The sequence below is a fragment of the Ascaphus truei genome, chromosome 3, assembly GCF_040206685.1.
Source record: "Ascaphus truei isolate aAscTru1 chromosome 3, aAscTru1.hap1, whole genome shotgun sequence".
In the NCBI taxonomy this organism is placed as follows: domain Eukaryota; kingdom Metazoa; phylum Chordata; class Amphibia; order Anura; family Ascaphidae; genus Ascaphus; species Ascaphus truei.
In genome coordinates this window covers 106420866-106444037 of record NC_134485.1, presented here as the reverse complement: position 1 = coordinate 106444037, position 23172 = coordinate 106420866, and the positions used below count along the sequence as shown (strand labels likewise).

Below are 23172 nucleotides of genomic sequence, written 5' to 3'. Positions count from 1 at the left end.
CATTTATTGTCAAGTATTTCTGGAATGTGTAATGCATGTACCACTTCTGAACGCAACACTCAGTCATCTAATTAGGATACAACCATGACATTTACGTTGAGAAACTACGTTGCAACATGTGTAATTTGGCATGTTATTGTCACCTGTTCACATGAAGTAATTGTGAACGCATAATTTATGCCATCAGGATAGTTGCTATTGATTCATTTTAAATTGTGTAAAAATGAGTAACTATTATAGATGTGTGTATAAGTTAGCATGAAGTGATTGTAATGCATCGTGTACAATGTAAACATGCAATGTTATTGAGTGTCCAATTGCGGATGTCATCAAAAGAGGGAGGTCACAAAGTACATGTAAACATGAAAACAAACAGCTACATTTACGTTTGATCATGCGTTACACATTACAAGCATTGTATAATGTATAGCAACATTACTATACGCTGGATCTGTTAGATGTGTGAAATGTGTTACATCATATAATAAATTGAAGCACACTTAAGTAACATGTTTGATATGATGTGACCTGTTCCTTTAAGAGCTGAGTATAGGATTTTCCCTTGACACATCATAACATTAAGACTAATGTGACACGCAAATCATCATAACATTGAAAAGTACAATGTTATGCAAATAATAAATGTAAGGGGTTGACACGATGAAGTGAATGACCTCGACACTGTAATGCAAAGCACATTTTTATTATGAGCAATAGAACGTAAACAGTCCTATAATGTTATAAGTCCCCGCTCCATTGACTCCAGTGATGTAGAGATGAGGTTTTTTTTCTAAGTGCCGTCCCGGCAACCTTGCCGATCGTTCTCCCCTCCAACTTGCCAACTTTAGTTGGCGGGACCAATTGCCGATGAAATCTCCATTTCTGAGTGCTGATCAGCACCAATAAGCTGATCAGGGCTACTTGAATACAGCCGATTTCAAAAAGTGCCGAAAAGTGCCAATAAGTGGGTTATCGGCAGACGCATGCCGATAAATTTTTATCGGCAAGAAAAACTGCAGATTTTGAGCACTTATCGGCGCTTATTGAATCTCAAATCCAATTTTGGTGGGAAAATGCCGAAAAAAGCCTTATCGGCACTTACTGCATGAGGCCCTATATATTGTGTAGATCTATCTCATTTTATAGTTATTTCGGTATATTTATATAACTACAGTATATAATACAGTACTGTATATCTATTGTTTATATTGCTGCATATTAATAGAACTATATATTGTGTAGATCTATCTCATTTTATAGTTATTTCGGTATATTTGTATAACTACAGTATATAATACAGTATATCTATTGTTTATATTGCTGCATATTAATAGAACTACAGGTATATATTGTGTAGATCTCTCATTTTATACTATTTTTACTGCAAATGATGTGCTGTACTTGTGGCCTACTGCACGGTAACTTACCGGATTGTTGTTTTTCTTTACATTGTAGGGAGACAACTCTTCTGGTCAACAAAATAAGTGAAGAGAATGATGAGAAGAGTGCATTAAGGGTCAAATACACTCTGCAGCAAAATCACAATCTCACTGTATCCGAGACAAGCATAAAGAAGATGAGATGCAGAATTGGATGGAAATATGGACGTGAGAGGTTAGTACTGGACAGTACAGGAGGTAAAAGTGTTGTTTAAGAAACTGTACTGTACCTATAAAATGATTCCTCATTACAGAGCTTACCCTATGATAAGGGACGTTAACAAGATGAAGAGAGAGGTCCAGCCCCAGGCATGGATCGACAGTGGAGAAACTTTCCAGGATTGCATCTTCACTGACGAGTCTACTGTTTCGCTGGAGAGATTTGCCACCTTTGCATTCCACAAAAAAGGTCGCAGATCTATGAAGCCGCGTCCAAAACACCCAGTGAAGATGTATGTGTGGGGTGCCATCTCTAGGCGTGGACCAGGATGCATCGTCATCTTTGAAGGTACAGTAAAATGTATGTCACACGCTTTTGTTTATGCACTGTACTGTACTAGTGTGCAGTTTTTTGAGCACTTTTCTTTTCTTGTTATAGGAATCATGAATAAAGCTTTCTTCCAAGAGAAAATTGTGCCTGAGATTGTGGAATACATCACACGTGAGTTCCCGGATGGTCACCGTTTCTACCAGGACAACGATCCGAAGCACACCGCGTCAACAGCGCATATCCTTGAGCGCGGTATCAACTGGGTGAAGACGCCAGCGGAGTAAGTGCGGTAACCGTGTCTAATTTTTTCCCACTGTTTTTACTGTGTACTGTATCTCTTTAACTAATTGTCCTTTTTTTCTCCCTCCAATGACAGATCACCAGACTTCAATCCTATCGAAATGGTCTGGCATCAGCTGAAGGACCATATCCGAAAAGTCGTGAAACCCTCCAAAAAGGATGAGTTGGAGCAAGGCATACTGAGTTTTTGGAACGATGTACTCACCGTGGAACAATGCAATAAATATATTGACCATATTGCGACTGTGTTGCCCATTGTGATCGCACGTAATGGGCAAGCATCAGGAAGGTAGTATGGTATAGTACTGTACTGTAGTATTGTAAGTACAGTATGATACAGGTAAGTATGGCACAGATTTTTTTTCCCTGAGAGAGCAGCATCAGCCATCTGGTTGCAAAGTATTTAACAGTAGTCACAGTATACAGTAGTTCCAGTATAGACTAGTTTGACAGTACTAACTGCATACTGTAGTAGCTATACAGTACACAATGCCATAATACAGTATGCACCTAACTGCTCAATTTTTTTCTTTCCAGAGAGAACAGCACCAGCCATCTAATTACAAAGTATTTAACAGTAGTCACAGTATACAGTAGTTCCAGTATAGACTAGTTTGACAGTACTATACAGCACACAATGCCATAACACAGTATGCACATAACTGCACTAATTTTTTGTTTTGTGGTCTTTTCAGAATAAAAGGATTGACTGGGAGAGAGGGGGGGTATCGTGTAAAGTTTATGAATTGTTTGTACAGTTAAGTGTACAGTATCTAAACTGCAGTCATGATGTACACAAAACCTCTCCTCTCTCAATGAACTACTGTACTGTACTGTACTGTACACAGAATGAGGAAGAAGATAAAGACGGAAAAAATTAAAATATTATATATATATATATATATATATATATATTATTATTATATATTATTAATTAATATTATTATCAATGTGCATTATTCATGATTATCCACCGGCCCTCAATTTTCATCTGACAGAAGAACTGATTAAAGACTGCATTTTGTATTATTCATGATTATTTTTATATTTGTATTTTTTGTTCCTGATAAAATAAAATAAATATTTCTTTACATTCATGATAATCATAATCATTGACCACCCCCCCAACCACACCTACACCAAAGAAAAAGAAAGTATGACAAAAAGTGGTAATTTACTGCATCAACAACATGAATCAGATAATGTTTTTTTTTAACTCTCAATTTCACAGTGCTGTGCAAATCAGATTTACATATCAAATTCGAGACAAATTCATAAACAAAGCCTCAAAGGGTTGGTGGGGTGGATGGGTGAGTCATGAGCAGTAATCATCAGCTAGCTCCCTTCCCAAAGAGGATTACAGAGAGGTGACTCTAAGCCAACAATAGGAAAATTAGGCACGCAGCCTCAAAGGGTTGGGGGGGTGGATGGGTGAGTCATGCGCAGTAATCATCAGCTATCTTCCTTCCCAAAGAGGATTACAGAGAGGTGACTCTAAGCCAACAATAGGAAAATTAGGCATGCAGGCGCAGAGTGGTGATGCTCGGCTAGGGACGGATTAAAAACACAATGGCAAGCTTTAGAAACGGAATTGCTCTGGAGAGGTGTCTGTCGATAAGAGGTTCAAATCCTTGAGCGAGCCTTGTGTGTGTGCGTGGGGGAGGGAGGTACAGGGTACAGCTGCATGAAGGATTAGCTGTACTGCAGTTCAAAGAAATGACATATTTTCAAAAAGGCAGGTCATCATAATAAATTGATCCCTACACCCCCAAATACATAAAAAGCACACAAATCAACCATGTGCAGTCAAACGCACAGTGTCGCAGTCAAAAGCTACAGCACAGATTGAAAATCGTAATATCAAGATGGTTAGGCAGGCTTGTGGAGAATATAAAAATAAAAATGAGGAGAAAAAAAAATAATTTTGGTCACTTACTCTTGAACTTCGCAAGCAAGCAGTGGTGAACTTTCAGACGCATGCGCAGTAATCATCAGCTATCAAGCAGGAATGTGATTGAAACCAGAAAGACACACATTCAAAGGAATTGTGTGGGAGAGGTGTACTGTACTGTAGATAAGAAGTTGAAATACTGCAGTGCAGTAAATTAGCCTGTGTGTGTGCGGGGGCGAGCGAGGGGAGAGCGCTGTATATGCCGAAATGTGATACTGTTACAGTACTGTACACGCCTATGCGTTTCAACAATTTTCAAATGAGACATATAGCACTGCACATGCATGTATAAATATGCAAATTTACAATTACTGTGCGTGCACACGCAGACTGTGTACTGACGTAGGTTGAACTGCTAAAGTATTAGACTTCGAAGACAACAGCTCACGAACGCCCCCCTGAGTTTTTAGACGGTATTGCAGTATTGCAGACAGCGATAATAAAATGCTAATATTACGAGCGCTAAAATACCGCAATTCACTCCGGACAAAAAAAATGCATCTGTCCACGGTAATCAGAGTTGCGCCGCTACGGCCACACGATGCTAAAGGCGGCCGCCACTGTATGCTCATCTGTATGTCTTAGACAGGTCTGCAACCCCGCCTTTCCCTATTATCACCCAGCACACAGCACTTCCATTGCAGCATGGGATTCTGGGAAATGACATGCAAATGAGCACACAGTGCCACCTTTTGCTTCAAAACCATTCAACATGGTTCCCCTATAGGCTAAAGCTTGCTGCATGGTCACAGCTTTGAGCACAGCCAGGGTATATAATATATACACACATATATACATATAAATATACTATACATACATTTTCTAGTGTTAAAAGTAGAACGTTAGTATCTAAGTGCTTAACACGGTGTAAATTGCACTTGCTACAACCACTTCCTGACCCACTATTAAGCCCTGCCCCCATAATGTCTGATGTCTCTCGCAACTAATCCCGACGTACTTTTCACCGCTGCCGGAGCTTTCTCAAGGGAGTGCTATTATTCACCACTCTAATTAATCTATAATTAATCTTTATATTTCTGAAAGCTAAGCAGAAACCAAAATCTATTAGACCACTGGGGCATTACTGGGCTAGTATTTGCAGAGATGTGTGCTGAGCAATTACAAAGAGTTTTAAAGGCTTGATTTTTTGCCAGCCCTGTTTAGTATTAAAATTGCTCATTTAGCAGAGTACTACCCTGAATGTATCATAATACCCCTTTTTTTTAGAGTCAATGTGAATTAACAGGCTCCTCAAAACCACTCCAGTTACTTTTGAAATATAATCACAGGCACCACACTGGGATTTGTATCCAAAGTACACTAAATATACTAATGCTCCTAGGTGAATTACTGTACCTCTCTATAGACTCACCTTACTGATACTTCTACCAACCTCATTAATACATATATGCTAAGACCTCTACCACTGTATATCAGGGCCAGATCCTAGTAACAGCGGCTATCTCCCAGAATAGACCATTCTCCCTCCCCCTCTTTGATTTTAATAATTTCTATTTACCAATTATTTTATTTGTAGAATTTAATAAATGTTATGTTTTAACTATCTTCATTACTCTGATAGATGGTTTTTGTTTAACTGTTCCCTATTATACACCGATTTAAGTGTGCACACAAACTAGAGGTATCTTTGGAGACTCTCTCCCCAGTTCTACAGTCTTGTTTAACCACTGTTTAGCACCTTAACACAGTCCTAGAGCGGCCTACCCTCCAAATACACCCCACAGATCTATTTCAAACCTGACAAGTGTCTCACATTCGATGTAGATGATTGAAAAATAAAATTGCCAGCCAATGAGCAACACAGACTCCTCCTTGGTTTGGGCACAGTGTTGTGCTATTTATTTGCAGTTAAAATAGTGCAGTATTCTCTGTAATGATAACTATAATCATTTCTTGGTTACTTCATGTTTAGTGGGAAGGCAGCAGGTAGAATTGTTTCTAAAGTTTTCCAATGCTACTCAAGTGTTGATTGTTTTTCTATTTAACAGAAGGAAAAAAGCCAAAGATTTATGTGCCACCACCTCTGCTGGACTGGAATACTGTGAACGAGAAGATGCCCTGGAACATTGTGATTCTGCTGGGAGGAGGGTATGCTCTGGGTAAAGGAACTGAGGTAACTCATGGATGAATCCATGCTGCGACTGCAATGTACTTTTGTTGTAGAACTATGAGACTGCACATTACTGTACATTTATAAGTACAAGAAGTCCCTGCCTCAGTCCAATTTGTGGTGCCTCGGACACAAGGAGATGACTCGTTATGGTCACAATGTGTTGGTTCTAACTCTTGGATTATAGTACTGAATAGACAGCAAGATAGAATGTAGAGCATGTTTCTCAAACTCAGTCCTCAAAGGTCACCAACAGGCAAACATTTATGGATATCCCTGCTTCAGCACAGGTGGTTCAGTCTTCGACTGAGCTACTGATTGAACCACCTGTGCTGAAGCAGGGATATCCATATAACCTGGCCTGTTGGTGGCCCTTGAGGACTGAGTTTAAGACCACTGATGTAGAGGCTGCAAGTGTATTACATCTTTCCCGTTTCAACGCTATTATCAATACCAACCAGGTGTTATCAGGGGGCAAGGTGATGCTGTTTGTCTGTAACGACAATAAGGCCATTCATGACAGCTCAAATTCAACCTTGTTTGTTATATCATTATCCAGTAGTTAATGGAAAGTAATTATGATGGCATCATTAGCCAAACAGATACTAATGTAGAATAAGTATCTGGTAAATATGAATGCACAAGGAACTGTTAATGTAAGTAAAGGAAGTCAATTACATAAATCAGTTAGTCACATTTGTATTTTGCCTACTACACGGGACTGCACCTTTAACAACCAATTCTAATTGAGCAGAGTGTTTGTAAGGAATTATTTACAGTACAATATTTTGTACTTGCTGATCTTGCATGAGCAAAACAACCCAATGTGATCAACAACCAGTGGTATAGCTTTCTCAAAGAGGAAAGGGAAGGGAAGACACTAACCTACATTATGTGTGCGACTTACAGTATGGATTGGGAACGAAAGAGAACTTAAGAGGTAAACTTTGGCCTGGACAAACTGGTTGGTTTTGCCTAAAAGATGATCCACCCTCAGGACTGAATTTTGATTGAATTGAGGAGGGGGGTGATCACTAACAGAGTAAATTACTAAAGTTAAGGCAAGCTGCTATTTAACAAAATTGAGGGAGGGACCTACAGCCACCCCAACAAGCACAGACGTAAAGCCTTAATTACAATTAACTTACACTTTTTTGTCTTCAGGAGTCAGGATTGTCAGTGTGGCTTGGACATACGTTGGCCCCATTGGAGAGCATCCCCCCAGCAGCTATTCCCCTAATCGTATGCCTTCTGATTGCTACATTCACTGAATACACTAGCAATATGGCCACCACTACACTGTTTCTGCCCATCCTGGCATCCATGGTAAGGCATAGGTCAAACGATGTAAAGCCACACAGTCAACATACATGTGGACTTTAGCCTGCCATGTGCCCTATTTTGGGAACCCTCTGTCCAGTATTTACCCACAAATACAGTTATTTGTGGAATCATGAGCCACTAAGGGAAAGGGATGGGAAGAATCAGGGTGTCTTCCAGATAATAAGGAGGGTTGGTTAGAGTTTACACTACTGAATATTTAAGGCTGGGCCTAGGAAACATTGGTAGAGGGTTAGTTGTTTTTTTTGTTTTTTTTATTTAAAAATGGTGAATAATGTTACAAGTGCCAAAGAATAGAATTGTAGATGACTATTTCTGAAAAACATACAAATAATACAGGATTTCAACTTAAATATGTTATTGGGATGAAAGTTAAATGTAAAGCAATTACTTAAAGAAATACATTTTTGACCTGAGTGAACAGGATTTTACTGTGAGACCCAGAAAAATGCCTTCACATACCTATATCTATATGTCAGTCCTAACGACAAACCGGACAACACGTGAGAGCTTCTTTCATGTTGATTTGGGTTGAAAATGTGGGACTTTTTTTTAAAACTTTCTATTGACATTGGGATGAGGGAAATATTTTCAGGGAGAAAATAGAAAGATTTTTTTTTAAACTATGAATCAAGAAATCTACAGGGGGCTGTTTTATAAATGTAAAAATTTCTTGTGAGCATCGGTGCACAAGCGTATGCGGTGCCCTAGTCAAACCTTAAGCCTTGCACCACCCCACCCGTCCCTCATACCTCCCCCCATTCCTCCCCCCATCCCTCCCCCCATTCCCACAGAAATTTCAGATTTAAAAAAAATGTTCTCTATCCCTCCCCCCATTCTCTCCCTCCCATTCTCTCTATGCCTCCCCATCGTCTCACTTCCCCATTCTCTCTATCCCGCCCCCACATTCTCTCACTCCCCCTCTCCCCATTCTTTCTCTCTCATCTACTAACTACTGCCACCTCACCCTCTCACTCCTTCCCTCATCCTCTCACTCCCAGCCCCTTGTCCCATCCTCCTCTCATTCCCCCTCCCCTCCTCCTCCTCTCACTTCCCCACTCCTTATCCTCTCAGTCCCCCCAAGGGTGTAACTACACTACTGCAATGCAAGTGGGCCCCACGGTTGGCCACTGCTGGAAGTCGAGCATGGGCAACCTCCGTGTACGGTTGCTGTGACCTTTTGTTTGCTGCCTGGCCTTCGCGTAAAGCCCCCCTGCCAGTGTACCAATGTCCCAGTCGGCGTCAGAAGCTGTGCCCACCCAGAAAATGGGCACAACTTCTGCATCCACTAGTATGGCTCCAGCTTCCAACTCACATGGGACACACGGCCTCACCCTGTCCCACATTTCCCACATGACAAGATAGAGGGGGGATTGAGTGAAAGAGAGGGGGATTGAGTGTGAGGAGTGGAGGGGGATTGGGTGTGAGAGTTAGAGAGGAGAGGGTACCAGGGCCGCTGACTGGGGGGGAAAGCCCTGACAGCTGTGTGGGGCCCATTTGGCGATGGAAGTTGGGCCTGGCCAGAGGTTAGGCCCAACTTCTGCATCCGGCTGCCAGGCCCTTTTGGTGCTGCCGGGCCCCGGCTCTACCAGCTCCTGTGGGCCTGCTGCTCTCACCCGCGCCAGGCCTCTCTCTCACCTTTTTTTTGCCGGTGCGCCCTGGAAGCGGACCCGAGTTCCTGCCAGGCCCAGCCAGGGCTGCCAACAGAAATCATGGGGCCCAGGACAAATGAAAGGAGCAGGGTCCCCCCCGAACCCATAGTGCACCTACCACAACAAAATATTTTTTAGTGCGCAACTTTTACTTAACTGTTTTTTTATTGTGATACAGAAAAAAACATTACAATGCAACCTGTTTATTTTTATATTTTCAACAAATGACAGGTGACTGCGTGCCTGGGTGTGTGACTGACTGGGTGGGTGAGTGGGTGAGTGACTGACTGACTGGGTGAGTGACAGTACTGACTGGGTGGTGACAGTACTGACTGGGTGGTGACAGTATTGACTGGGTGGTGACAGTACTGACTGGGTGGGTGACAGTGACTGGGTGGATGACAGTGACTGGGTGGGTGGGTGACAGTGACTGGGTGGGTGACCGTGACTGGGTGGGTGGGTGACAGGGACTGGGTGGGTGACAGGGACTGGGTGGGTGACAGTGACTGGGTGGGTGACAGTGACTTTGACACATATACCCATATACACACATACACAGTATATACACACAATATACACACATATACACAGTATATACACCACAAACACACATATATACTACATACATACATACTACATATATACATACATACATATATACATACATACTTTCAGCTAAGCCTGAGAGTCTCTTCCATAAACAGGGAGGTGTGGCCAGTATGACTATTGATACAGTGCAGCTCTTCCTACCTGAAGCACGTTGTCCCAGCAGGAAGTTCCTCAGCTTGTTTACCGTCACATTGGTGCAGACTCCCTTTCCCTCCAGCAGCGGTTTGGGCTCCGCGGGTTGAGCATGACAGCCGAGTCCAGAGCTGCACTTCTAGCTGTAAACCCCGCACTGCCTGTCCTCTGGTAGTGCGCAGGTCAGGCAGCAGCCGCACAGCGCGGGGGATGCTGGGTTGGCGCTTCCCCTCCCTGCGTCTCACGTTGGGAGGGGAGAGGAGGGAGAGCGGTCCCACAGGCACCCTGCTTCCCCTGCTTCCCTTGCGGGACCTCGGCTCTATGCATGCGCATGGGAAATAGCCGCCATTTTTTTTAAATATAACGGGCAGGACCGCGCAGGGGGCCCGGTGGCCGCGGGCCCCCCTGACTCACGGGCCCGGGATGCCCATACCCTTTATCCCACCCTGTTGGCGGCCCTGGGCCCAGCTTTCGGCACACAAACCAGTGGGAGAGAGGCCCAGCGTGGGAGAAAAGCCAGCAGGAGCTGAGGCAAGTCGGGGTCCGGCGGCCTCAGGCTACTAGCAAGGTAAGCGTGTGTTGCATTTTGTATGTGTGAGTGTTGCATTGTATGTGCGTATAGCAGTTTGTATGTGTGTGTGAGTTGCATTGTGTGTGAGAGTAGCATTGTGTGTGTGAGTATTATTTTGTTTGTGTGACTGTTGCATTTTTTGTGTGTGTTGCATTGCATTTTGTGTATGTGTGTTGCTTGATGTGTGTGTGTGGCATTTTGTGCATGTTAGTGTTGCATTTTGTGTGTACAGTACCGACACACTTTATTGCAGTGTGGTCGGTACCGCAAGCCGGGAGATTTCCCGGCTTGCTAGTGGCCGCCCCTCGGCGTGCCGCGCGTCATAGACGCGCGGTCACGCGTCTTCGGGAGCGTGCGCCCCCTGCACGCACGTCCAGGGGCTCCCCGAGGGAGCCCTGGTGTCCCGCAATCGCGGGACAGCGGCAGGGGGTTCCGGGGGACCCGGCGGACCCGGCAGCGGTAGGGAGAGCGCCCCGATCGGAGGGCGCTCTTCCGCTGCTTCGGCGCGCGCCCGTCACACTCGGGCGCGCGCCAGGCTACTGCTGCGGCCAAGAACGGGCAAATGCTCGAATAAACTTGGCCGCAGCAGTATGTGTGTGTGTTGCATTTTTTTGTGTTTGTTGCATTTTTATGTGCGTGTGTTGCATTTTGTGTGTGTGGAAGGGGGAATAATTATTGTGGGAGGCTGGTGTGTGTATTGTGGTTATAGACATCGGTGTGTGTGTGGGGGAATGTGTGAGGAAGGGGGATTGAGGGAGTGGGACAGAGTGAGAGAAGGGTCAATAAGTGATGGGGGGGAGCCCCAAGTCGAAACTCTAATCCTGAGTCCAGGAATTCTGTCGGCAGCCCTGGTGGTGACAGTGACAGTTAGAGGAGGGTGGAAAAGTCAGAGAATTGGAGAGGAGGTCGAAGAGTAGGAGAGTGAGAGAGGAGGGGAGACAGTGAGAGAGTTAGGCCCTTAATATAGTGGGCGCGCACGTGCCTGTACAAACACTTTTTGTGTATTCGGTCCATGCTGCTGTGAGCGACAGGCTTGGAAGGGTACTGTGTGTGTATGTCAGTGTGTGTGTGTGTGTGTTTGTTTGTCACTGTGTGTTTGTGTGTCACTGGGGAAGCTGTGTGTGTGTATGTATATATATGTGTGTGTATGTATATATATGTGTGTGTGTGTAACGCCTGCATGCCCGCAGACCTGGCCAGTCCCCAGTACTGAGATGGGTAGGGTTATAACACGCACCCACAGCAGTGAGGGCGTGCCCGGAGTGTGGTAGTGCGTTGCTGGGCCTGTAGAAAGAAGGTTAAAGATCCAGAGGTAAGCAGGAGCAGGAACAAATGCTGAAACACACAGGAGAGCCAAGCATAGGACTGCACACACATGGGTAACAAGAAGCTATGCAGAGCAATGAGCTAGAGGACAGACAGGGGTTATAAAGGAGGGAACACCAATGGGAGAGAGAGGAGGAGTAGGGGGTGAAATGAGAGGCAGCAGGGATAGGTGAGAAGGAGAGAGGGAGGAGACAGGTAAACCAGAGAGGGAGATAGCTTGTACAGCATGGGGGGCGGAGCCAGAGGTCTGGGGAAGATTACAAGAGGAGCGTGTGCGTGCGCCCTCTGTAAGGTTGGGGTGCGCGCACACAGGCTGTGTCAGAAAGCGCGCGGAGCTTTGTGCTGCTGGGGCACCCGCCGAGGGAGGAGAGAGAACCGGAGGAGTGACTGCAGAAGGTAATGGGACCAGAGGGGAGACAGAGGGAGGCCGCAAGCAGGGAGTACTGCGGAGGGTCTCGGTGTTTGGGAACATGCACGCGCCCTACGGGGAACACGTGCAGACGCTGGGAGCGCGTCAGGGCATGCCGCAGAGGGACGGATGTGGGAGGAGGAAGGGAGAACCGAACGGGGATGCAAGGGAGGCAGATCAGAGGCAGGGGGAAGCGCGGTGCTGGGGACACATGGAACGGAAGGAATCCCTTGAACCATCACAGTATCCCCCCCTTGAGGATCGATCTCCGGGCGATCCTGCAATGGTTTGTGGGGGAATTTCCGATGGAATTGTCAGAGTAGTTTGGGAGCGTGGATGTGACGTGACGGAAGCCATACCCCTTCCAATGGACGAGGAACTGTAGGTTATTTCTGGACCAACGGGAGTCAATTATGGAGTGAACTTCGTATTCCTGCTGTCCGTGAATGGTCACCGGGTTGGGTTTTCGGGAACGGTCAGGGAAGTGAGAGCTCTGGATAAATGGTTTGAGTAAGGATACATGGAACACAGAAGGAAGCCTCATGGTGGGAGGAAGTGCCAAACGGTATGCGACCGGATTGATCTTCTCTAATATCTTGAAGGGGCCCAAAAATCTCGGGGACAACTTTGGAGACGGGGTCTTGAGCCTTATATTTTTTGAGAACAACCACACTCTGTCTCCGGGTTTGAACGAAGGACCCGGTTGACGACGTCGATCTGCCTTTGTTTTTTGTCTTGAGACGGCAGTTTGTAGGGTTTTAAGGATCTTCCTCCAAGAATTCTGAGGGGTAGAAACATGAGAATCCTCTGCGGGAACACCAGAAGGGAGGGAGGAGAGGGGAAGACTGCTAGGGTGGAATCCAAAATTAATGAAGAAAGGGGACTCTTGCGTAGATTCATTTTTAAGAGAGTTGATAGCAAATTCAGCCCACGGTATCAGATCCACCCAGTTGTCTTGGGATTCGGAGTCGAAACATCTGAGATACTGCTCTAAGGTCTGATTCATTCTTTCAGTCTGACCATTGGTCTGAGGGTGATATCCAGAAGAACAAAGAAGGGAAATCCCAAGTCTCTGGGAAAACGCACGCCAGAACTTAGAGATGAATTGAGAACCTCTGTCAGAAACAATCGAAATAGGAACACTGTGCAATCTGAAAATTTCCTTAGAAAAAATATCGGCCAAAGTAGCAGAATTAGGAATAAAGTGTGAGTGTTTAGAAAATCTGTCTACAACAACAAGGATGGTATTCATTCCTTTAGAATTGGGAAGTTCGACAATGAAGTCTATAGAGATGTGTTTCCAAGGTTGCTCTGGAATGGGAAGAGGCATGAGAAGACCCGAAGGTTTGTGATGGGCAGATTTACTCTGGGCACATACCGGACAAGCACTGGTGAAATCAAAAATGTCCTTGTTCATTTTAGGCTACCATAAGGTCAGTTTAATAAGATCCGCTGTCCTCTTGAAGCCTGGATGACCGGCCGATCTAGAAGAATGTCCCCAAAGTAAGATTTTGTGGCGAAATCGTGGAGCTGCATATAAGCGTCCCTCTGGTACCCTGAACCTGCTGGGAATGTGAACCTGGGCTTTGTTGATTTCATCTAACACATCAAAATTATTGGCAGAGATTATGCACTTGGCGGGAAGAATAGGTTCCGTGGATTCATTGGATTCGTTCTCCGTGGCGAACTGGTGAGAGAGAGCGTCTGCTTTGATATTTTTGGTACCCGGAATATACAGTACGAAATGGTATAGTTGAAACAGGAAAAAAAAAGAGACCAACGCCTGACGAGATCCTAATCGTCGAGCCCCCTCGATATACAGTAAATTTTTGTGATCGGTGAGGATGGCAATAGGCTCCTTGGTGCCTTCGAGAAGATGCCTCCACTCCTGAAGAGCCAATTTAATGGCCAATAGCTCAAGATTCCCAACATCATAATTTCTCTCGGCAGACGAGAATTTCCGAGAAAAAAACCACCGGGATGGAGTTTTTCTTGGGGAGAGGATCTCTGAGAGAGTACTGCACCGGCTCCCACATCCGAGGCGCCAACTTCTAACGTGAAGGGAAGTGAGGTATCAGGATGACATAGGATGGGTGCAGAGACGAAGGCTTTTTTGAGAAACTCGAAGGCGTCAATGGCTTCGGGGGGCCAAGACGTGGGGTCTGCACTTTTTTGGTCAAGGCGGTGATGGGGAGAGCAATGGAAAAAAATTACGGATGAATTTCCTGTAATAATTGGCAAAGCCGAGAAAACGCTGCACGGCCTTGAGAGAATTTGGCAGCGGCAAATTGAGAACAGACTTCAATTTCTCTGGGTCCATAGAAAAACCTTGGTTAGAGATAATATAGCCTAAGAAGGCAGTAGATGTCTGGTGGAACAAACACTTCTCCATCTTGGCGTATAGGCGGTTAACACGGAGCCTAGAAAGCATCAATTTGGTATGGTGAATGTGTTCATCTAAGTTTTTAGAAAAAATGAGAATGTCATCCAAGTATACGATAACAAATGTTCCCAATACATCCCGGAAGATGTTGTTCATGAACTCTTGGAAAACGGCAGGAGCATTGCTTAACCCAAAGGGCATCACTAGATACTCATAATGTCCAGATCGCGTATTAAACGCGGTTTTCCATTCGTCCCCTTCCCTTATATGAATGAGATTATAGGCCCCTCTTAAATAGAGCCTGGAGAAGATAGAGGCTCCTTGTAGGCAATCGAAAAGTTCAGAGATTAGGGGAAGGGGGTAACGATTTTTTACCGTGATTTTGTTCAGTCCGCGAAAGTCGATACAGGGTCTTAGCGATCCATCCTTCTTCACGAAGAAGAATCCTGCCACAGCGGGGGAGGTAGAATTGCGGATGAATCCTTTCTCCAAATTTTCTTGGATGTAAGACGTTATAGCCTCAGTTTCAGGAACGGATAAGGGGTAAGATTTCGACTTCGGGAGGATGGTTCCTGGAATTAAATCAATAGGACAATCGTAGGGACGATGGGGTGGCAGTACTTCAGCCTGTACTTTGTTGAACACATCCAGGAACTCATGATACACGGTCGGGAGAATCAACAGATTGGAAGGAACGGAATCCAAACCGGCGAGCACCGCAGCAGGAGAAGAAGTAGAGACTGACTCGGCTGAGGAAGGCAACTGGATAGGTAAGGCGCCGGTCCAATCAATGCGCGGATTGTGGAGTTGCAGCCAAGGCAATCCTAAAATAACCTGAATGGTAGGAGAATGGAAGATATCAAAAACTATTACCTCCTTATGACTGTCGGCCAAGGTCAAAGTAAGAGGAATGGACTCCCAAATGATGAAGGCTGGCTGAAGCGGGCGACCATCAATAGCCTCGAGGCCAATGGGTGCTTTTCTCTTTACCAGAGGGATTTGGTTCTCAGAGGCGAAGGTATGATCTAAGAAGTTACCGCCAGATCCAGAGTCAATGAAAGCTTTAACTTCTAATAGGAGGTCAGGGTCCGCCAGCGTTACAGGAAGCATGAATTTCTTTGGGAGATCCTTAGGGAGAGAGGGGCAAGAAGAGATAGTACCCAGTAGAAGTCCCTCTACCTTTACTGGGTGTTCCCGTTTCCCTGCTTCAGGGAACAGTTCTGGAGACAATGTTCTGAAAAACCACAGTAGAACCAGAGTCCCTTCTGACGACGTTGCATTTTCTCCGCAGCCCGAGGTTGTTGGCTACCGATTTGCATCGGTTCTGGGGCGTCCAATGCCAGGATGGGGGAGAGGATGACCTGTGAGAGACTACCGTGGAAGAAAGAGAACGGGAACAGTGTCGCTCATGACGTCGTTCCTGGGTGCGTTGGTCCATTCGTATGCTGAGAGAAATAAGTTCCTCCAGTTAAGAAGGCCGGGCGTGAGTTGCGAGATCATCATTCAAGGTGTCAGAGAGACCGTGCCAGTATGCGGCGGCAAGTGCCTCATCATTCCATTGAGTCTCCGCGGCGAGGGTACGGAATTCGATCGCGTACTTGGCAGCAGATCTTCGAGCCTGTGAGATATGAAATAGAGAAAAAGCGGCCGTCTCCCGGCGTGCGGGAGTGTCAAACACTTGCTGGAATTCACGCCTAGATTTAGGGTAATCTTGGATTAATTCAATTTTATGTTCCCAGAGGGGAGAAGCCCAAGCGAGGGCGTCGCCGGTGAGTAAGGCATAAATGTAAGCCACTTTAGAATGGCCGGTAGGGAACTGAGAGGGAGACATTTCAAATGGCACCTCGCATTGGTTTAGGAATCGGCGGTAAGCGAGAGGGTCCCCATCATACCAGTTGGGAGGCAGAATACGTGGTCCAGCATTACCATAAGTCATAGAGAAAGGGGGCGACGGAGCCACTGGAGTTTCCTGGATAGGCAGATTAGCAAATTGCTGTGAAACAGAGGTCAGCTGGTTGCTCACAAATTGTAAATGTTCCAAGGAAACACCTTGACCCACCTCAGGGGGGTCTGCATTTGTTGGGCTCTGCATAATGTAACGTCTGTATGCCCGCAGACCTGGCCAGTCCCCAGTACTGAGGTGGGTAGGGTTATACCACGCACCCACAGCAGTGAGGGCGTGCCCGGAGTGTGGTATGGCATTGCCGGGCCTGTAGAAAGAAGGTTAAGGTATACTTGCAACGCCTTGGGAATCAGAGTTCGGATAGTGATGTCTGTGTGCCAGAGTCTAGGGCAATAGAGAGAAGGATAGTGATGTCCGTAAGCCAGAGTCCAGGTATAACAGAAGGCAGCGAAGTCGTATCCGTAAGCATGGTTCAAGGGCAGGAGAGAGCAGGGTAATCCAGTACAAAGCAGAGTTCAAGCCAGGGAGATCCAGAGGTAAGCAGGAGCAGGAACAAATGCTGAAAGACACAGGAGAGCCAAGCATAGGACTGCACATACAGGGGTAACAAGAAGCTATGCAGAGCAAGGAGCTAGAGGACAGACAGGGGTTATAAAGGAGGGAACACCAATGGGAGAGAGAGGAGGAGTAGAGGGTGAAGTGAGAGGCAGCAGGGATAGGTGAGAAGGAGAGAGGGAGGAGACAGGTAAATCAGAGAGGGAGATAGCTTGTACAGCATGGGGGCGGAGCCAGAGGTCTGGGGAAGTTTACAAGAGGAGCGTGTGCGCACTCCCTCTGTAAGGTTGGGGTGCGCACACACAGGCTGTGTCAAAAAGCGCGCGGAGCTCGGCGCCGCGGGGGCACCCGCCGAGGGAGGAGAGAGAACCGTAGGAGTGACTGCAGAAGGTAATGGGACCGGAGGGGAGACAGAGGGAGGCCGCAAGCAGGGAGTACCGCGGAGGGGCCCGGGTGTTTGGGAACATGCACACGCCCTGCGGGGAACGCGCGCAAATGCTGGGAGCGCGTCAGGGCATGCCGCAGAGGGACGGATGCGGGAGGAGGAAGGGAGAACCAAACGAGGAGGCAAGGGAGGCAGATCAGAGGCAGGGGGAAGCGCGGTGCCGGGGACACATGGAACGGAAGGAATCCCCTGAACTGTCACAGTGTGTGTGTGTGTATGTGTATATTAAAAATTAAAAAAAGACATTCTGTGAGAATAAATTATTTATTAATATTGTGCAAGTTTGATAAATATATATACACACAAACATACACACACACACACACACACACACACACACAAACATACACACACACACATATATATATTTATACATATATACTGTGTTCGACAAATCATCCAAAAATCTACTCGCCGAACAAAAAAATCTACTCGTCACCTAGCCCCACCCCTAGTCCCGCCCCTAGTCCCGCCCCCAGACCCGCTTAAAAAAAATGAATAAATTCCTAGTAAGAACAACATTCGTTTTTGACATCAGTTTATTTATTGTATTACAATATACTACAATTAGTCCTTGTTACGTGTGTGTGTGTGTATATGTGTGTAAATGTTCCTGAACCCCATAACTAGTGCCTGGACGTCCTCGCGTCACCTCGCGTGTCTACCAGATGGCATAAATTCATGAATTGTAATGCAGTATATATATATATACTGTGCAGTATTGCAGCCAGCGGGAATAAAATGCTTCAATCCCTGCCTGGAAAATACCTCAATGCACTCGGGCAGAAAACAGTCACAAACCTCAATACACCAGGGTATACCCGAATTCGTGGGACTAGCCGAGCTCGAATAAAGTGTGTCGCCAGTGTAGGGTAAACAAGAGATCCAGAGTGTGAGAGAGAGAGTGTGGGTGAGAGATAGTGAGAGAGAGAGAGACAGAGAGAGAGACACACACACACACACACACACAGAGAGAGAGAGAAAGAGAGAGAGACACACACACACACAGAGAGACAGAGAGAGACACACACAGAGAGAGAGAGACACACATAGAGAGAGAGACAGAGAGAGACACACAGAGAGAGACAGAGAGAGAGAGAGAGAGAGAGAGACACACACAGAGAGAGAGAGAGAGAGAGAGAGACACACAGAGTGAGGAACAGAGAGAGACAGAGAGAGACGCAGAGAGCGAGATTCAGAGAGCGAAACACAGAGAGCGACGCAGAGAGAGCGACGCAGAGAGAGAGACGCAGAGAGAGAGACGCAGAGAGAAAGACCCAGAGAGAGAGATGCAGAGAGAGAGACACACACAGAGAGACACACACACAGAGAAAGAGAGAGAGAGAACACACCCAGAGAGACAGAGAGAGATACAGAGAGAGAGAAACAGAGAAACAGAGAGAGAGAGACAGAGAGAGAAAGACACAGGGAGAGAGAGACACAAGGAGAGAGAGACACAGGGAGAGGGTGACACAGGGAGAGGGTGACACAGGGAAAGGCACACACAGAGAGACACAGAGAGAGAGAACACACACAGAGAGACACAGAGAGAGAGAGAGAGAGAGACACACACACACACACACACACACACACACACAGAGAGAGACACACACACAGAGAGAGAGAGAGAGAGAGAGAGACACACACAGAGTGAGACAGAGATACAGAGAGAGACAGAGAGAGAGAGAGACGCAGAGAGCGAGACGCAGAGAGCGAGACGCAGAGAGCGAGACACAGAGAGAGAGACCCAGAGAGAGAGACGCAGAGAGAGACACACACACAGAGAGAAAGAGAGAGAGAGAACACACACACACACAGACAGAGAGAGAGAGACACAGAGAGAGAGAGAGAGAAACAGAGAAACAGAGAGAGAGAGACACAGAGAGAGGGGGACACAGGGAGAGGGTGACACAGGGAGAGGGTGACACAGGGAGAGGGTGACACAGGGAGTGGGAGAGGGTGACACAGGGAGAGGGTGACACAGGGAGAGGGAGAGGGTGACACAGGGAGAGGGAGAGGGTGACACAGGGAGAGGGAGAGGGTGACACAGGGAGAGCGAGAGGGTGACACAGGGAGAGGGAGAGGGTGACACAGGGAGAGGGTGACACAGGGAGAGGGTGACACAGGGAGAGGGTGACACAGGGAGAGGGTGACAAAGGGAGAGGGTGACACAGGGAGACAGTGACACAGGGAGAGGGTGACACAGGGAGAGGGTGACACAGGGAGAGGGTGAAACAGGGAGAGGGAGAGGGTGACACAGGGAGAGGGAGAGGGTGACATACAGTAGGGAGAGGGTGACACACTCACAGACACACACTCACAGACACACACACACACACACACACACACACACACACACACACACACACACACACACACACACACACACACACACACACACACACACACACACACACACACACACACACACACACACACACACACACACACACACACACACACACACACACACACACAGACACTCAGACACTCACAGACACACACAGTCACACACACACACACACACACAGTCACTCAGTCTGTCACTCACACACACGCACTCACCTGCAAGGCAGGGGGTCGCACATGGCAGCGGGGGCCTCCGCACTGCAGCAGGGCCCTCCGCATGGCAGGATGGCCTCTGCAAGGGGCCGCCCCTTCTCCAGAGCACAGCACAGTACCCCCCCCCTCCCGAAGCGGACACCGCAGCACGCCCCCCCCCGAAGCGGCCGACGCCGCAGCACGCACCCCCCCCCCCCTCCAAGGCGGCCGAAGCCGCAGCACAAACCCCCTCCTTCCCCGAAGCGGACCCCCTTCAGAGGCAGACACCCCCGGGCAGCAATCGGGGGCAGGGGGGGAGGAGATCAAGGGGAGGAGATCAGGGGCCAGAGGGGGAGGAGATCGGGGGAAGGGGCTAACACAGAGCTGCCTGCCGGCCCTCTTCCCCGCATTAACCCAATCAGAGAGGGGGATTATTTATTTATTTATTTAATAAATAAAAAAATTGGGCGCGAACAGGGGAATTCATAGAGCTGCAGTACAGTTCGCCAGCGGCCTAAATCCACTCGCCACGGGCGTGTGGTTATAATTATATATACAGTATAACAACAAGGATAAGCCTGCAGCTAACTAGAAAAAATGGCACAAAATTGCTTAAATCAAAAGATAAAATTATACTGGTAAGTAAATAACAGCCTAATGTCCGGTGCTGGGGACAAATATCAATGAATACCAAAAAAAAGAAAAAAGTGTCCCACTAAAAGCATTCAAGCAAAAAGTAATAATAAATTGATTTATTCAAGAAAGACATGAATTACACAAAAAGAGCTTAAAACAGTCCCCAACGAGCCCCTACAGCTCTAATAATGACCTAACCATAGAAAATGGATGATGAGGTATAATATGGTCTAAAGATGACACAGAGACCATATATAATGCAAAGCAGGAGAAAACAAATGTGTTAACCTACTAGCCTGTATGCTCGCAGACCTGGCCAGTCCCCACTACTGAAGTGGGTAAGGGTATAACATGCACATACTGTACAGCAGTGAGGGCGTGCCCGGAGTGCGGTAAGATGCTTTGCCGGGCCTGGTGGGAAAAGGGTTAACGATATACTTGCTGAGTACGGGGTGCCAGAAGTCGGAGGGTAAAGTCCAAGAGCCTAGGGTCAGGGGCAGGAGAAAGCAGCATAGTGAGGTCCAAAGCAGAGTCCAGGGGTAGAGAGATACACAAGTCAAATCAAGTCGAGATCAATCCAAGGGAATCCAAACGGGCAGGGACAGGAACCAGAGCTGTAACAGAACTAGGTAAAGTAACTGCACACAGGAGCCACAGAGAAGCTATGCTGAGCGACGATGGAGAGGGCAGACTGGGGTTATAAAGGAAGAAGGACCAATGGTAGCAAGGGGTGGAGCGGAGGCCTGTCTGAGTGATAGCAGGGATAGGTCCAGGTGAGCAAGGAGGGAGACAGGGGTGTGATACCTGATAATGGCCTGCAGCCGATTGGGGGCAGCGCCAGTGGCACAGAAGGGCTGGTAAGAGGATCGGGTGCGCAGGCCTTCTGTAAGGCTGCCGTGCACGCGCCCTGGTCATGTGCGTGCAGATGCGGCGTGCGCCGCGGAGGAACGGCTCGGCGTGGGACAGGTAATAGGCTGAGGGAGCGGGGAACCGGGGCAGGGAGCTGCCGTGGGGCCAGAGGTGACGTGGACCCGCTGAGAGGCGCGTGTCTCCTGATCCATTACATGCATGAATATTAAGGCCGGCCGGTCAATGTAACTATGGTAGGTTGCTAATTGCTCTAACCTGAATGCTGCCGATAATGATTATCCCTGCATTATGTATCATGCGTGCAGTTAGCTATTGCGTGTCAGATCTTGCAAGCGGAGCCGCAATTGGTCACTATTAACCATTCATCCAATCAGAGCTGCAGAGACATTCCTCTGTGTCCAGCTCTCGCGAGTATGCGAGCAATAGCTTTAAGCTTCAGACCACAGCATGACGCTGAAGAGCGCGTCTACCAAATGACGTCACATCATGGAGGGCTGCAATTAGTTGCCTCTCCAACTTATGGCCAATCAGGAAAAGAGAGAAAATTGAATTAGCATATGTAAACAAAAATTATGGCAACAGAGAGTTTTGCAGAAAGCTTAACTGCACAAATGAATGAGGGATAAGTGTTACCCTATCCGTAAATTGAATGGTAGATTGAATGCTTCATTAAAGGAACAACCAGGAGCATAAGAATTACATGCAACAGTCATACCATTACTCAAAAACAGCAAGCTTGACCCTACCTGTCTTTCTAACTATCGACCTGTCTCACTCCTGCCTTTTGCCTCTAAACTCCTTGAACGTCTTGTATTCTCTCGCTTGCTCAATTTTCTCAACACCTATTCTCTCCTAGACCCTCTACAATCTGGCTTCCGCACTGCTCACTCCACGGAAACCACCCTCACTAAAATTACTGACGACCTCCATGCTGCCAAAGACAGAGGTCATTACACTCTGCTCATATTACTCGACCTCTCTGCAGCATTTGACACCGTGGACCACCCTCTTCTCCTTCACATTCTCCATACTCTTGGTTTTCGGAACAAAGCTCTATCCTGGATCTCATCCTACCTCTCCCATCGTACTTTCAGTGTCTCTTCTGCTAACACCTTCTCCTCCTCTATTGATCTCTCTGTGGGGGTACCCCAGGGCTCTGTCCTGGGACCTCTTCTCTTTTCTCTGTACATACTCTCTCAGATTTTTTGGGGTTAATTATCACCTCTATGCTGACGACACACAAATACACTTTTCAACACCCAACCTTACACCTGCTGTACAAACCAAAGTTTCTGAATGTCTCTCGGCTATATCATCCTGGATGGCCCTCTGCCGCCTTAAACTCAACATGGCTAAAACAGAGCTCCTCATACTTCCTCCCAAACCTGGCCCTACTACCTCCTTCCACATTACTGTTGGAACTATGATCAGTCACCCAGTAGCCCAAGCACGCTGCCTAGGGGTCACACTCGACTCCTCTTTCACTTT

At 47.0% G+C, this 23172-nt stretch overlaps 1 protein-coding gene across 2 annotated transcripts in view; it reads left to right on the top strand.

Moving 5' to 3' along the window:
• LOC142489084 (solute carrier family 13 member 2-like) overlaps window positions 1–23172 on the top strand; it is a 332402-nt gene that overhangs the window by 272595 nt on the left and 36635 nt on the right. Inside the window, exons 9-10 of one of the 2 annotated variants that reach the window (XM_075589274.1) lie at window positions 6190–6314; window positions 7476–7637. In XM_075589274.1, coding sequence (XP_075445389.1) covers window positions 6190–6314; window positions 7476–7637 — 287 coding nt within the window. The remainder of the gene's footprint in view (window positions 1–6189; window positions 6315–7475; window positions 7638–23172) is intronic. The other variant, XM_075589275.1, reaches the window with a different exon arrangement.